Source organism: Carlito syrichta, unplaced genomic scaffold, assembly GCF_000164805.1.
Source record: "Carlito syrichta isolate Samal-C Ts95f unplaced genomic scaffold, Tarsius_syrichta-2.0.1 Scaffold310650, whole genome shotgun sequence".
NCBI classification, from domain to species: Eukaryota; Metazoa; Chordata; class Mammalia; order Primates; family Tarsiidae; genus Carlito; species Carlito syrichta.
Window position 1 is genome coordinate 1181784 of NW_007254746.1, and position 14276 is coordinate 1196059.

The 14276-nt window shown below is 42.8% G+C and overlaps 1 protein-coding gene across 2 annotated transcripts in view; it reads left to right on the forward strand.

The window, feature by feature from the left end:
• The first annotated feature begins 20 nt into the window (after positions 1-20).
• ANXA5 (annexin A5) overlaps positions 21-14276 on the forward strand; it is a 28658-nt gene continuing 14402 nt past the window's right edge. For both annotated transcript variants that reach the window (XM_008068398.1, XM_021717739.1), the window contains exons 1-4: positions 21-111; positions 340-383; positions 12302-12386; positions 13943-14037. In XM_008068398.1, coding sequence (XP_008066589.1) covers positions 375-383; positions 12302-12386; positions 13943-14037 — 189 coding nt within the window. In that variant the 5' untranslated portion in view covers positions 21-111; positions 340-374. The remainder of the gene's footprint in view (positions 112-339; positions 384-12301; positions 12387-13942; positions 14038-14276) is intronic.

The window sequence follows — 14276 nt, forward strand, 5'->3', positions numbered from 1 at the left end:
GCTGGCGTTTCCGTTGCTTGGAGCCGTCTGGGTGCAGTCGCCCAGATTCTCCTCCATCCTTACCTCGCCCCGCTCTCCGGGAGGTTCGGGCACTTGGGTCTCCCTGTCTAGGTGAGTACGCGTCTGGCTCGGGGAGGGGGTTCCCTCTGGAGGGGAGAGGGGGTCGCCGGGCGCTGGTGCGCTCGGACGCTTGGCCCAGAGTTGTCCCCAGAGTTGCGGGGAGGGCGGGTCGTCCGGGCTCCCGGGGCTCCGAGCGCCGCGGCTTCCCCGCAGACCTGCGCTCTGGGGAGGGCAGGGGCGGCGGGTGACTGGCTAACCCGCGGTCTCCCTCTCTTGCAGTCCTGCGTCGCCGTCCCCTGATCTGACGAGTCGCCATGGCCCAGGTGAGGCCGTGCGCCCGGAGCCGCGCTCGGATTTACCCACAGCTTTGGAGCTCTGGAATTTCTCTGAAAGCCAGAAAGTTTAGGAATAAACGGAATCTGCCCTCGGGACATCTCTTCCACTTTTCCTGTTCCCCGTTTGTCTCCCGCCCCCGTTCTGTGTCCCTCTCCTTTCCACTGGGCGAGGCTGGGCTGGCGCGCGCAGCCGGTGACGTGGCCGGAGCCGTGCGCGTCCCAGTCTGAGTGTGTCAAGTGGGCCTCCCAGATCCAGAGTCGCTGAAATTAGAACCAGAGCAAGGACAGCTCATCGTGGTCATGTGAGGCCAACGCATTTTCCCCTTCGGCTTCCTTTATTTTTTCCCGCAGTTTCTGTATTTTAACACTATAGTGGAGCATTGGCTTTTTCCAGTTGCTCAGCTCAATTGTACTTAAAGGGACTGTTCCTCGTAGGCACTGATTGTTTTTTCATGCAAAAGACGAAACAGGAGCTCTTTTTCTTAAGCAATGAGCTCGTGGAACGAGTTCTGAGTTGATTTGCCTTGGGGCTGTTTCAGAAGTTGATTATCTAGTATGGGCTTTCTTTACTGTTATTATTTGTCAAAAATGTGGGAAAGAGAACATATTTATATTTATATATATGTAAAACAGTCTTTAAAAATTGACCTTGTTACACAATCTTTTGTGAGTAAGATATCAGTGCTTAAGAACTCCACTCCAAAACTAATCACAGGTCCTGTCAACCTAACTGGCTTGTCAGAGTCCAGATAATTTTTTTAAATAAGTGTTCTACTTGCCAAAACAATGCTCTCTCTCATTTGTAGATCACTTTTTATCAGATTGACTTACCAAATTGAGTAAGTTTTCATGGTCCTTGCCAAGTGAAAATGGGAAGATTAAGATGAGTTGGTAACTATTAAGTTAATACAGTGTTCCCATTCTTACTTCCCCTTTTGCACTTAAACGTTACAGTAAACCTGTTCTCAAATTACTTCAAGGGGAAAGTTTGGTTTAGATTCTTTTCCATAGAAAGGATACTTTTATGAGGAATTAACTTTCCTTTCCTGGGGAGTATTTTTCCTATCTCGATATGCTGGTGTGATGATGTACTTGAAGATTTAGCTAGCATCAAAGAATAATTCCCTTTGTCTTTGCTCATTTGACTGTTTCTTGAGTCTCTCCTGTAAGTTTCCCAGTGATATCTGAGATTTTTCTATCAATTCCTTTTCATTATGTAGACTCTTCACCCAACCCAGTGTAAATGAACAAATTTTCCAATTTTGGACAGTAATTTAAAAAATTTCAAAGAATGATAACATAAAGACCATTGTGTATACAAAACCTAGGATGATGGGGGCTTGTGTTATAAAATTATGCACCTGATTTCTATGACACTATAACACCAGGACTGTTTTCTATCAAAACCACAGTATTTAGTTGTCATAAAAGTTACAAGTAATGTTTCAAAAAGATAGCGTATTAAACTTTGTTCTAGTTTATCAGCTGTTCTTGGAAACTATGGAAGTGAAGCCTGTTGTTAAAATATTTCTTACTAAAGCTTGGTACAGTGGTGCACACCTGTAGTCCTAGCTACTTGGAAGCATCTCTTGAGCCCAGGAGTTCAAGACCAGCCTGGGCAACATTAGTGAGACCCTAAGTACATGGGCTTGTGTTCTTGATTTTGGAAAAATCAAAATTTGGCCGTATTTCATAGATGAATGATATGTTTGATACACTTTAATTCAATATAAGGCTTTATATCTCTCATTTAAAGATAATCAGACTTTAAAAATTAGCTTTTGGGCAGTCTGAACTTAGTTTTGTATGTAATATTTATAAAGAGCTAATATATTTGGGGCTGTAGGAATATCATGTTGACAAGACTAGGCTACATAATTGTTCACTAGAAACCCATGAGCATCAGCGTTATTGTTATTCATATATATTTAAATGTACAAGTTTTGATCAGAAATTTTTGGGTTTAGTTTGAAATTATTGTACTATAATTTACGAAGGCTCTGTGCAGAATAAGCAGGATTAATGGAAAGTGAATTTGAGATGAGCCTCATTCCAAAGGAGCTGCCTGGATATTGATTGCATCTTTTCATGCTGTTTGCTTTTAAAGTCAGATCTCTCTGCAGCTAATGATTCACTCTTGGGGTCTTAGGTAAGGGTTGCCCATTTATCCATGGCCCATGCTGCTCAGGGTTAGTCTCTCTCAGTTACTGATCCCTTTGACTCTTGTCTTCACTTTGGATGCCAAAAAAGAACCAGATCCAAAACCACTTGGCTGCTTTGTAAACCGTGGAGCGATTCATTGGCATTCAGCAAACACTGATTCTCTTATCTGGTATCCATTGCCCCTTGGAAGACCTATGGAGGTGATCAAGCTTAGTTGGTGGGCATCTGGTTTTCTTCTTTAAATGACTTTGGTGGAAACATAACAATGTTTTTATGCCATAAATTTATTTATGAAATACATTTCATTCATATACAATTCTTTATACAATTCTAAAATTTCACAGTTTTATCAGTTTTCCTTTTTTTAAATGAGTGCTCCTTTGATGTAAGTACTTTTTAGACTTTTTAGTCTTTCAGTTTAGTGGTTTACATAATATATAAATGTAAAAGCAATTGACTAATTGAAAGGCATGTATATCCATGTTAGCTTCATTTCTTTGGACACCAGTTCTTAACTGCTCTCTTTATTTTCCGAGTGTGTGCATTCATGAATGTATGAAGCTTTTGCATTCCCATTAGTTGCCAGGTATTGTTAGATAGATAGAAAATACAAGGGGAAGTGGACCTAAGATTTATTGATAAAATAGGTGCATTACCAAGCCCTTTGTGTGCACTGTTTAGTCTTCATAATGCAGTTTTGGAAATAAGTATTACTGTTTCACAGAAGAGAAATTGAGGTTATGTAACTGGCATTAGTTGTATGGCATGGAGGGAAGGCTTTATATGTAGAGGCAAAAACAGCAGATGTGAATGCTTGGGTAGCAACAGAGTTTGACATGACCAGGATCCATTTGTATTTAACTGTAGTATGATATTACTGAAACAAAGCTTGCAGGAAAGTGGGGAAATTGAATTCTGTCTTGGAAAGGGATCCCAGATGGGTAGAAAGGAGCCAGAGCTAAATAATATGAACCATCTCATAGGTACTGAAGGGTTGTTCGAGAGGTGCAATGTGAAGTATGCCAGGGTCAGGTTTGTATCCAGACCTGCCTGGGCAACTTGGCGAGACCTCATCTCTACAATAAATCAAAAAATTATTAGCCGGGCCTGGTAGCGCGCGCCTGTAGTTCCAGCTACTTGGAAGGCTGAGGCGGAAGGATCGCTGGAGCCCAGCAGGTCGAGGCTGCGGTGGCTGGGAGCGGCCACTACACTCCAGTCTGGGCGACAGAGTGAGACTCCAACTCAAAAAAAAGGGGCCAGTGTGATGGCTGCATTTCTGGAGGCTGCAGAGGCAGAGCCGTGGGACAGGGGTTGGAGGAGGAGAGAGGGAGCTGGATATCGGAAGACCACTTAGAAATTGGTTGTAGTGATCCCAGGGAGACCTCAAGGGCTTGAACTGGACAGTGGCTGGGACTTGAGATAGGGTGGGCCTGGAAAAGAGAGTGGGCAGATTTGATTCATGAGTGAGGTGGTTGTTGCTGGTGAAGGGTCAGGTGAGGGTCAAGATGACTGATTTGCTTGATCATGGTTGATTGTGTTTTTTTTCTTTGAGAAAAAAATGCAAGTTTGAGTCGGAGAAGAGATAGTTAATAGAGATTTATTGAATTTGAGTTCCCGTTCAGACATTTAGGTGGCATTACCTAGTACACAATAACATATATATGATCTCTAAATCCTCTTTTTTTGTGTGTGAGTAGAAATCACATTCTGTCACCCATGTGGCATACAGTGGCACGCTCACGGCTACCGCAGCCTTCACCAGCTAGACTCAGGTGATCCTTCCACCTCAGTCTTCCAGGTAGCTGGAACCACAGGTGTGCACTACCATGCCCCGCTAATTTTTAAATTTACTGTAGAGATGAGGTCTTGCCAAGTTGCCCAGGCTGGTCTAGAACTCTTGGATGGCAGGCAATCCTCTCACCTCCACCTCCCAAAGTGCTGGGATTATGGTGTGAGCCACTGGGCCTGGTTTCTAAATCCTCTTTTATCTCTACAGATCCTTTTGTTTATATGTTACATATCTCTTCCTACAACTAAAAGGTTTTGAAGCTAACTTATTTCCCATGTCTATGCCTAAGATCTGCTGTGTACATTAGACTTGTGCCCCTTTCTTAGATACAAAAGGAATAAAAGTTGTGAGTCTGTGTACCCTCTTCTCTAATATGAGGATATTATAAACTTGATTGTTTCTGAAGCCCTAGTGTGAATGAATTGGTTAGTGATACAGCTTTTCAGGTGTTATTCTCAGAATGCCTGATATATGTAAAATAGCACCCTCTCCCCTGACCTGCGGTGTGAACTCACAGGAGGCTAAGGCCACTTGACCACTTTCATTCGGTTGGGTCATCACCTGAGTTGTTCTTGGGCTACTTGTAGGAACACCCACAATTTAACTTTACATTTTATTAGTATCTGCCAAGGGAAGACATTCGTATACTAGTGGAAGGCTTAAAGAAGTACACAACATTACACATACAGCAGTAAAGAAATACTCAACAAAGATTTAAATCATACTTACAAACCTTTACTTTGCTATAAAATTCCTTTCTGCCACTGTACAAATAACTTAAGCTGTTTTATAGTGATGGTTTTCCCCTTTCACTTGATTTTAAGAAATAGTCAAAGGGAGTAGGATGGTTAGACAAAATGGAAAGAACCAAAAACCCTATTGCATTATAAAATAGTAGGAAAAGGAAGTTATGTGAAGTGAGCAATAGGTCAATTTGAGTTTAAGGCTTTGAACTGTAACATTTACCTTATCTGATGGGATTAGAGCAACGGTTAGGATTAGGGGGTTGTCAGCTTGTCTCTGACCCCTGTTGTGTTTGTACACTTTAGTTCTCCAAGATTCTAATTTTTTCCCTATTTATTTTACTTTGCAGCTTGAAGCATAATTATATTACACTGATTTTTCCCTCTTTTCTTGCTTATCCTGTGTTTTCTTAGTACAGTAATTAAAAAAAATTTTTTTTCCTCATCAGTGAGATTCATTATCACAGGACTTTTAAAAAATTTTTTTTGAGTCGGGGTCTCATTGTCATCCAGGCAGGACTACAGTGGCATGGTCACTCACAGCTCACTGCAGCCTCAACCTCCTGGACTCATCCACCTTAGCCTCCCGAGTAGCTGGGACTGCAGGCATGTGCTACCACATCTGGCTAATTTTTTGATTTGTTGTAGAGACAAGGTCTTGTTATGTTGCCTAGGCTGGTCTTGAACTCCTGAGCTCAAGCCTCAGCATCCCAGTATGCTGGGATTACAGGTGTGAGCCACTGTACTTGGTTGGGAAATATTAATGGGCCTCTATTAGTTAGTAAGACCTGAGCTGCTCTGACAGGAGAGGGAGGCAGAGTTTCACCCATTTACTCTTCCCATCTCCCCACTTTTCTGGGTGGCTCCCGAGCCCTTTGGAAACCTGCGCCTTTGAAGAACTGTTCATATTTTTTTATTTTTGTTTTTTTTATTTTTTGAGTTGAAGTCTCACTCTGTTGCCCAGAATGGAGTGCAGTGGCATGCTCCCGGCCACTGCAGCCTTGACCTGCTGGGCTCCAGTGATCCTCCCGTCTCAGCCTTCCAAGTAGCTGGAACTACAGGCGAACGCTACCACACCCAGCAATTTTTGATTTATTATAGAGACGAGGTCTTGCCAAGTTGCCCAGGTGGGTCTCAAACCTGCAGGCTCAGGCAGTCCACTTGCCTCAACCTCCCAAAGTGCTAAGATTACATACTGAGTTACCGATCCTGGCCGAAGAACCGTTCTTAAAAGTCACTGTGTATTGACTTAGCAGTTGCTCAGATATTGTAGTTTGCTTCATGATTTCTGGCTCCTTAGTTAGTATTATGTGGAATGTTGGGTAGACATTTGATTAAGTCTTGATTACACCAAACTGGAAGAGAAACTTAGAAATGATTTAGTCAGCTTACTCCAACTCAAAAAAAAAAAAAAAAAGAAATGATTTAGTCCTCTTTTGTGCCTTCAGGAAAGCTTTATTTAAAATATTTTCTCATTTTTAAATTTAAAATTGTTATTTATGTACTATTTTCCTGTGTTTAAAGTCTGTGTCTAGAAAAGCAATCCTTTAGTTGTTTTTTGGTGGATTTTGTTCATTTTATTTTGGCCTACCTATCCTTTGAGGGTAAATAACTTTTTCATTTAGAGAAGAAAAAGCCAACAAAATTATAGAGCTAAAGAATTGATATTTTAAAGGTAAGAGTTAAAAGAGTGAATCATATGTTTTGGTCAAGTACTGTCTAGCAATATATCATCTTTCTCTTGGTAAGGCATTGGTGGTAGGGATGAAAGGAATTGAAGATAAACTGAGGGCACTGAGAGTTGGTATTAACCCGAGAACGTGTGGGGACGCCAGGAAACAGGGGAAGCCCTCTTGAATGAATCATGTAAAGGCACATCTGCAGACAGTTTTGTGTGGGCAGTGAAGGGGTTTGGGCAGGACTTCCAAACAAGGGTTCTGCCCTTATGACTCATGTCTGTGACTCACATCTGGTCCCTTTGTACCGCTATGTGGCTTTGTTAGCTTTGGAGGGTTACCCTGATTCTGTGGAGTATAGCAAAAGTGTTTCGTAGTTTCTAGATAGATAGCTCTCAAAACTATGCCCAGCAGTTATTTCTTCTTCATACATAGTAGCTGACATTTTTGAGGACACTTTTCTTTCTTTCATCTTTCACCTTATTTCCTTCAGTCTCTGGGGTCAGATGCCTTTTTTCTTTATGGCAAATCTTGCCTGCCTCTTCTATTTTTAACCTCTGCCCTGTTTTTAACCTCTTTCCTTAGAGACCATTTCTTCATAGCCTACAACTAGAGCAATCTTTTTTTTTTCTTTTTGTTAAGTGTGTTTTGAAAAGCTTGTTTTAACAAATTCTAGTTTGTATTAGGGGGCTTCATTGAGATGTTCTTCTTAAGTCACTCTTGGGTATCACAGCCAGGCTTTTACTGCTACCAAAGACTACCACTTACTAAATCCAGGGACCCTTTTTGTCTTTCTTCTTACTTGACTTCTTTGTAGTGTTGGACTACCTCTTATTCCCCTCCTCCTTTTTTTAGACGGGGTCTCCCTCTGTTGCCCAGACTGGAGTGCAGTGGCATGATCATGGCTCACTGCAACCTTGATCTCCTGGGCTCAGGTAGTCCTCCCATCTCCCATGTACACCACCACACCCAGCTAATTTTTTTTGGATTTTTTGGTCTCACTATGTTGCCTAGGCTGGTCTCCAACTCGTGGGCTCAAGCAATCCTCCTGACTTGGCCTCCCAAAGTACTGGGATTACAGGTGTGAGCCACCATGCCCAACCTCTTCTTGGAAAGTTTGTCTCCTTCACCTTCCATGCCATCACCCTCTTTGGACTTTCTTCTTGCCTTTGGTAGGCAGTGTAGCTTTGTGGTGAAGAGCCCAGGGGCCATAGTCCCGTGGCTTGAGTTCAAGTCCCAGTTATGCTACTTGCTTTTTTCTTGGTCACTTGAATGACTCGCCACACCTTGCAAGGCTGGTATGTTTCTTTATTTGTAAAATGGGGTTTCACTGAGCCCATCCACGTGAAACTCTGAGCCCAGTGCCTGGTGTATGACCACACTCAGCAGCTGTTAGCTGCAATTCTAATTGTGGGTCACTTGACCTTCTTTTTACCTCTGGCTTTTCTGCCTCATTAATCTTGCCTTGAATGGGGCCCCCTCCAGCTCACAGCCTGCTGTGGAGAAGTGCAAAACCAGTCATTCTGTTCCCCTCCCAAAAAACAGAGTCATCCCAAATAGTACCTTCTTCCTGGTCTCCTGTTTCTGTTGTTTTTTTCCTGCCATGTCCACTGTCCCTGTCTTCCGTTGGATGTGTCTTGCCTTCTTTGAGCTGTCAGTTGTTAAGCAGTCTTCCTGTCCGTGCTGCCAGGGCCATTATGGAATGCAAAGTGACATTGTTCTCCCTGCCTGAGTATCCTCCAGGGGCTTGCTGTGCCTGTAGGACCAAGTCTGCACTTTTAGCATGGCTTCTGTGGCCATCCTCTCCCTCAGGAGAGGGACCTTGTGACCTTCTCCTTGTTTGTTTTTCAGTTCAATCTTACTGCTTGTTCCAGTCTGTTGAAATACTTAACCCTTTATCTAAAGTGTCAGATCGGTTCATACTTCCATGCTTTTATGCTGAAAAAATGTCCTCTTGCACTTCGCTACTTTCCTAAACCTGCCTGGCAAGTTCTCAGGCAACTTTCAAGACACTTTTTAAATTTTTTTCCCAATTTCATCTCTTTTGACCCTTCCAGCTCAGTGCTCCTCCTGTGCTCCATCACCCTGATCACTCCGTGTGTACACACACTACCACACTCCATTAATTCTATGCCCGTCATTTCCTTTGTTGTTGTTATCGTTGTTTTTTAATATTTTATTTTAAAGATATGGGATATAATTCAGGATTAGGTATACAAGTGGACATCGTACAGGTAAAGTTTGGGCCTTTCTTTGGTTCCCACTTTGCCTGGTTTGAGATCAAGTACCATTACTGATGTTGTGTCTCCCTCATCCCAACAGTATCCCGCTGCTGCCAATCCCTTTCTTATAGTAAACATTTATGGTAAATGTTCAGGGTCTGCTTATTAGTGAAAACATATGACACTTAGTTCTTGGTTTCTGTAATAGATCACTGAGTATGAGGGATCCTGACATTTAACTAGTGGTTAGTTTCTGCCCCGTTAATCTTATACAATACTTAGCATGTGGAAGGAATTCGAAAAATAGTTCTTGAGTGAATAAATAAACAGGCAGGTGAGCTGCAAGGACTGTAATTTTTATGTTCTCACGTTAAGAGAATTGTGGTATTTATTCATTTTTACAATGATATTGTTGGGGTGTTCATACTTAATTTTAAGTGGGCTCATAAACAGAAACCGTAGTTTGGTCAGAGAGAAATAACATTCCTAATCCATGCTAATTTTAGAGGCCCATCTTCTCAAGAAGATGGGGGGAATGAGTGCTTTTTAATTATGTTGAACCATATGAAATTGCCAGCATTCAACCATTCAATTTCATATAGTTCAATATGGAACTAATGGAAAATTTATTGACCTTTCTGTGTCAGTGATCCTTTGATGGGGTAGAAATGAGTCTAGCCTGACTGTGGGTGGATTTCCCACTGGGTGGTTGAATAGCTCTGGCTTAGTTTCATAGAAGTGGTAGAGAGGCCTTCCTGCTTCCTTCTTTTCCTTCTTGGCCACAGTCCTTTGCTTATCTGAGGGACAGAAGGAATTTAAAGCTGCTGCCAGACAACAGTCTGGGGCTGGGACATCACCCGTGCAGCACCTACTCTTCTCTGGATTTATGTTCTTCTGGCCCCATGTCATACATGACCTTAAGGTCACGAGGAGCTTCATGAGTTTAAGTTTTCCGATAGGTTGTCTCATAGGTGACCCTGTTCAGAGGAAAGAACAATGTGTCCTCTCTTCTTGAACAAAAGGAGGGACTACTGTTAAAGAAAAACTTTTTCTGACAGTGATAATTTATTACTGTGAGCCAAGTTCAACCCTGTGAACCAAGAGGTGTTGTCGGGCTTGATTGCAGGGAAGAGGAAGCCCGCTTTCCTATGCATGGGCTTGGGCCAGGGTAGTTTATATGCTGACAGTAAGGAGGACTGCATATTGAAATACAGGTCATAGCCGGGCTCGGTGGCTCAGCCTGTAATCCCGCGCCTTTGGGAGGCTGAGGTGAGTGGATTGCCTGAGCCCACGAGTTTGAGACCCATCTGGGCAGTGAGACCTCATCTCTACAATAAATCAAAAAATCAGCCGGGTGTGGTAGCGCGCGCCTGTAATTCCGGCTACTGGGAAGGCTGAGGCGGAAGGATCGCCGGAGCCCAGCAGGTCGAGGCTGCGGTGGCCGGGAGCGGCCACTGCACTCCAGTCTGGGCGACAGAGTGAGACTCCAACTCAAAAAAAAAAAGGAAATACAGGTCATGACTATCACAATAGGGGAAAGAGACCAGGCTCAACTCTGAATACAGTGAAGACAAGTGTAGATTGATAGTCAACAAGCAGAGTGAGGAGGCCAGAGGAAGGAAAACTACTAAGAGAAAACATCAAGTTAGTGGGATTCTTGCTAAACTGACTTAACAGGATTCTTGCTGAAGGCAGGCCAGGATGGTCAGATGTCGAGGGTGAGGAATGAAGAAATTGATCAGATTTGGAGGGTGCCTTAGTTTATTGGGCTGCTATAACAGAATACTATGGATTGGATGGCCTGTGAAAAACAGAAATTTCTTACAGTTGTGGACACTGTTGTGGAGGCTGAAAGTCCACGATCAGGTTGCCTGGATGGTTGTGTTCTGGTGAGGTCTGTCTTCTGGGTGTAGATTTCTGCTTTCTGGCTGTATCCTCCCATGGCAGAGATTAGAGAGAAGCAAGTTCTCTCGGGACCCTTGCGGGGACGCTAGTCTCATCCTGGGGGCTCTGCTCTCATGACTTCATCTAATCCTAGCTGTCTCCCAAAGGCCCTGCTCCTGATACCATCACATTGTGGGGCAGAGTTTCAACATATGAATTTTGAGGGGACAGAAACATTCAGTCCATAACAGAGGGTGATCAGCTCTCAAAGAGTAGGGGCATCTTTCCTAAGCAGACTTAGCACGGTTCTTCGACTGGGCTAGGCAGGCCAAGGAGGCCCCAGAACACAGCCTCATTAAGAAGATGCAGAGGAACCTGTTCAAAGTTTGGTCAAGAAGAGGGTCTTTGCCACTGCCTCCTGGATCTATGAGTACCACTTTTTCAGGAAACACAATTTAGTGCTAATAAAGAGAGGTCATTGAGTTGACCTTTGGCGCTGTGCCCTGGGGAAGTTCTTCCCCATGGTTGTCTCTCTCTGTTGTCATCCTTTAAACTTTGATTGGCATTCTGTTATTGTTGGCATATGCAGCAATTGAAGGCTGAAGTGGAAAAGGCATTTTTCTCCTGGTAGGTGATTGTGCTTCTGTGCATTTATAATAAAATGTAAGACTGTAAACCAGACTAGGCTTACAGCCCTTTTAGCTGTTTGTTTCTCAGTTTTAGATGGTACTTTAACAGAAATTTTGAGGGAATTCAAAAACGTTTATTGGTAAAACTAAATGCTGGGAGCCTCCCTTTATCATAAGATAAAGATTTATGGCTTAGCATTGGTACAGTCTTCTGACTCTGAGGATCTAATGATATCACAAACTTTTTAAAGATTGTCTTCCAGTACACCTTTATAAAGCTGTAAATTCAGAGATTTTTATTCTTCCTGCATGTAAATTACCAATTAACTTGTCAGGCTTTGCCAGTTTATCTTAAAATCCCTAAGTAAGTGTACAGAAACAAGGCTTAGGAGAAACGTGTAATAAGACATTGCCTAGATTTGAATGCTCAGGTTGAGGCCATAAAGCTTAATGCAGGCTTAGCATGCTTCTAGATCAAAGAGCTAAGAGACTTAATGGGGATGAGGCTGGCAAGGAAGTGCCCTCTGTGAACCAACAGGCATTGTGGGGCTTGCTCTCAGGGAAGAGGGAGCTGGCCTTCCCTGGGGTGGGATTGCAGGTGGGTCAGGGTAGCTCATATGCTAAACTGGTTCTGCAAATCCACATTGGAAATGGTCTACCTCCTATTTGAAATGGGGTCACAAATCTTATCAAATGGCAAATTTATGTGGTGACTGACACAATATACAGCAAATGGCCTCCTGTTTATGTTTGCTTTGTCATGTTAGTCATATGAGTAATCGCTGTGTGTCCTGTCTTAGGTCCTCAGAGGCACCGTGACCAACTTCCCTGGGTTTGACGAGCGGGCTGATGCAGAAACTCTTCGGAAGGCCATGAAAGGCTTGGGTAAATATAGTGTCCCTTTTGTTTTGAAGAAATTGAGACTTTTTTTTTCAAGCAAAAGCCATTGATTATAATAAGATTCATTTTAGAATATTTTGATACAAAATTTATAGGAGAAAAGCTACATTAAGATAACAAAATAATGCTGTGAACCATCCCTGATATTCAGCGTCTAGAACTGAACAGGCAGTTGCATTTAGCCTCTGTGCTTTGAGTTTGTCACCTTTATCTGTACGGCTGCAGCCTGAGTCAATGAACAACCATCCATCCCAACAGTGAGCAACTGTACAGATCTATTCCCAATCAGATATCCAGTTTTTATTCTGCAAGGCTCTTACACACGGTTCTCTTCTCTTTCCCCAGCTTTTTTTCTAGCCATTTAAAAACCTCATGTTGCACACCTCAGAACAAGGGTACCTGCATAGAACATTTGTATACCTAACCCTGAATTGTACCCCACATCTTTAAAATGAAAAAATTAAAATTTTTAAAAAAAAAAAGAACCTCTTACGTTGGGTGTAGTGGCTTACATCTGTAATCTTGGCACTTTGGGAGGCTGGCGTGGGAGGATTGTTTGAGTCCAGGAGTTTGACACCAACCTGAACAACATAGAGAGGCCTCATCTCTACAAAAAAAAAGAAAAAGAGGAAAAAAATGAGCTGAGCATGGTAGTGCTGCAGCCTGGGCAATAGAGTGAGACTCTGACTTAAAAACAAAAAGAAGCCTCTCATCTTGAGGATTACCACGTGTCCCTGACCTCCCTGTGCTCAGCTCCTTCTGCATAACTGTTCACATGCTTGCTGGCCTTGTGAAGTCTTCTGTTGTATCTCAGCCCACCTCCTCAGACTCCTCTCCCATCACTGCGTGGTGTGTTCTCTGATCCAGCTGCGCTATTAAGTCTGCTATTCACGAGCACCCTGTTTTCCTGCTGTTGGGCTTTCCCTTGTTCTAAAAGCCTGTTCTTCCTTAGATCACTGCCTTTCACAGTCCTTCCCACCTTCAAGACTATTGTGGGTGTTGCCTCCTGCATAAAGCTTTCCTCAAAACTCCTCTTTACCTCCTAACAGCCAAGAGACCCTCCGTTGAACCCCATTTTACACCGGGACCTCTCCTGAGGCACTCGTCACATTCTGCCTCATCTTACAGTCATTTGTGTGTTTTTATAGTTTCTACCCTAAATTGTAACTTGAAGCCAGAGTCTGTATCTTTCTCTTCACCCAATCCTCTGTAACACCAGCACATTGTGCCTTGGGAATAGCTGTTATTTGAGTATCTGTTGCATGACAAATGAGGTGCATTCAGTTTTTGAAAAATACTCAGGAGTATTTTTCCACCTATTTCGCAATATGTTGGGATTAGGACGGTAGTGTATAATGGACACACAACATTTTAGGTGGTGTATATTTTTTATTTGTTATGTACTATTTAATAAAACATAAATCTATTTTATATTCTCATAAAGAAAGGTAAGGAAATACATTGACGGGGAGCTGGTTACAAAAGTCCCTGGGAGCATGGGCTGTGAGAGCCAAGATGTAATTGTTAACCGTAAATTGCAGGCACTGATGAGGAGAGCGTCCTGACTCTGCTGACATCCCGAAGTAATGCTCAGCGCCAGGAGATCACTGTGGCTTTTAAAACTCTGTATGGCAGGGTAAGGCTGCACTTTATCCCAAAACAGATAGGAACGGCTTATTTGAAATGTACCAGTGTTCTTCTGTAAACATCTCTGTTTCTTTCTTTTCTGCTCTCCTCTAACTTCTCAGCTGTCAGACAGCACCCACCCAGCTTGACCTCACATGTTTGCTTTTTCTTGCTTGACTCTGTGTAACTGCTCTTCTTTTCCTCTGTGCTTCCACTTAGGGTTATTTTATATCCATTTTTAAGGTATGA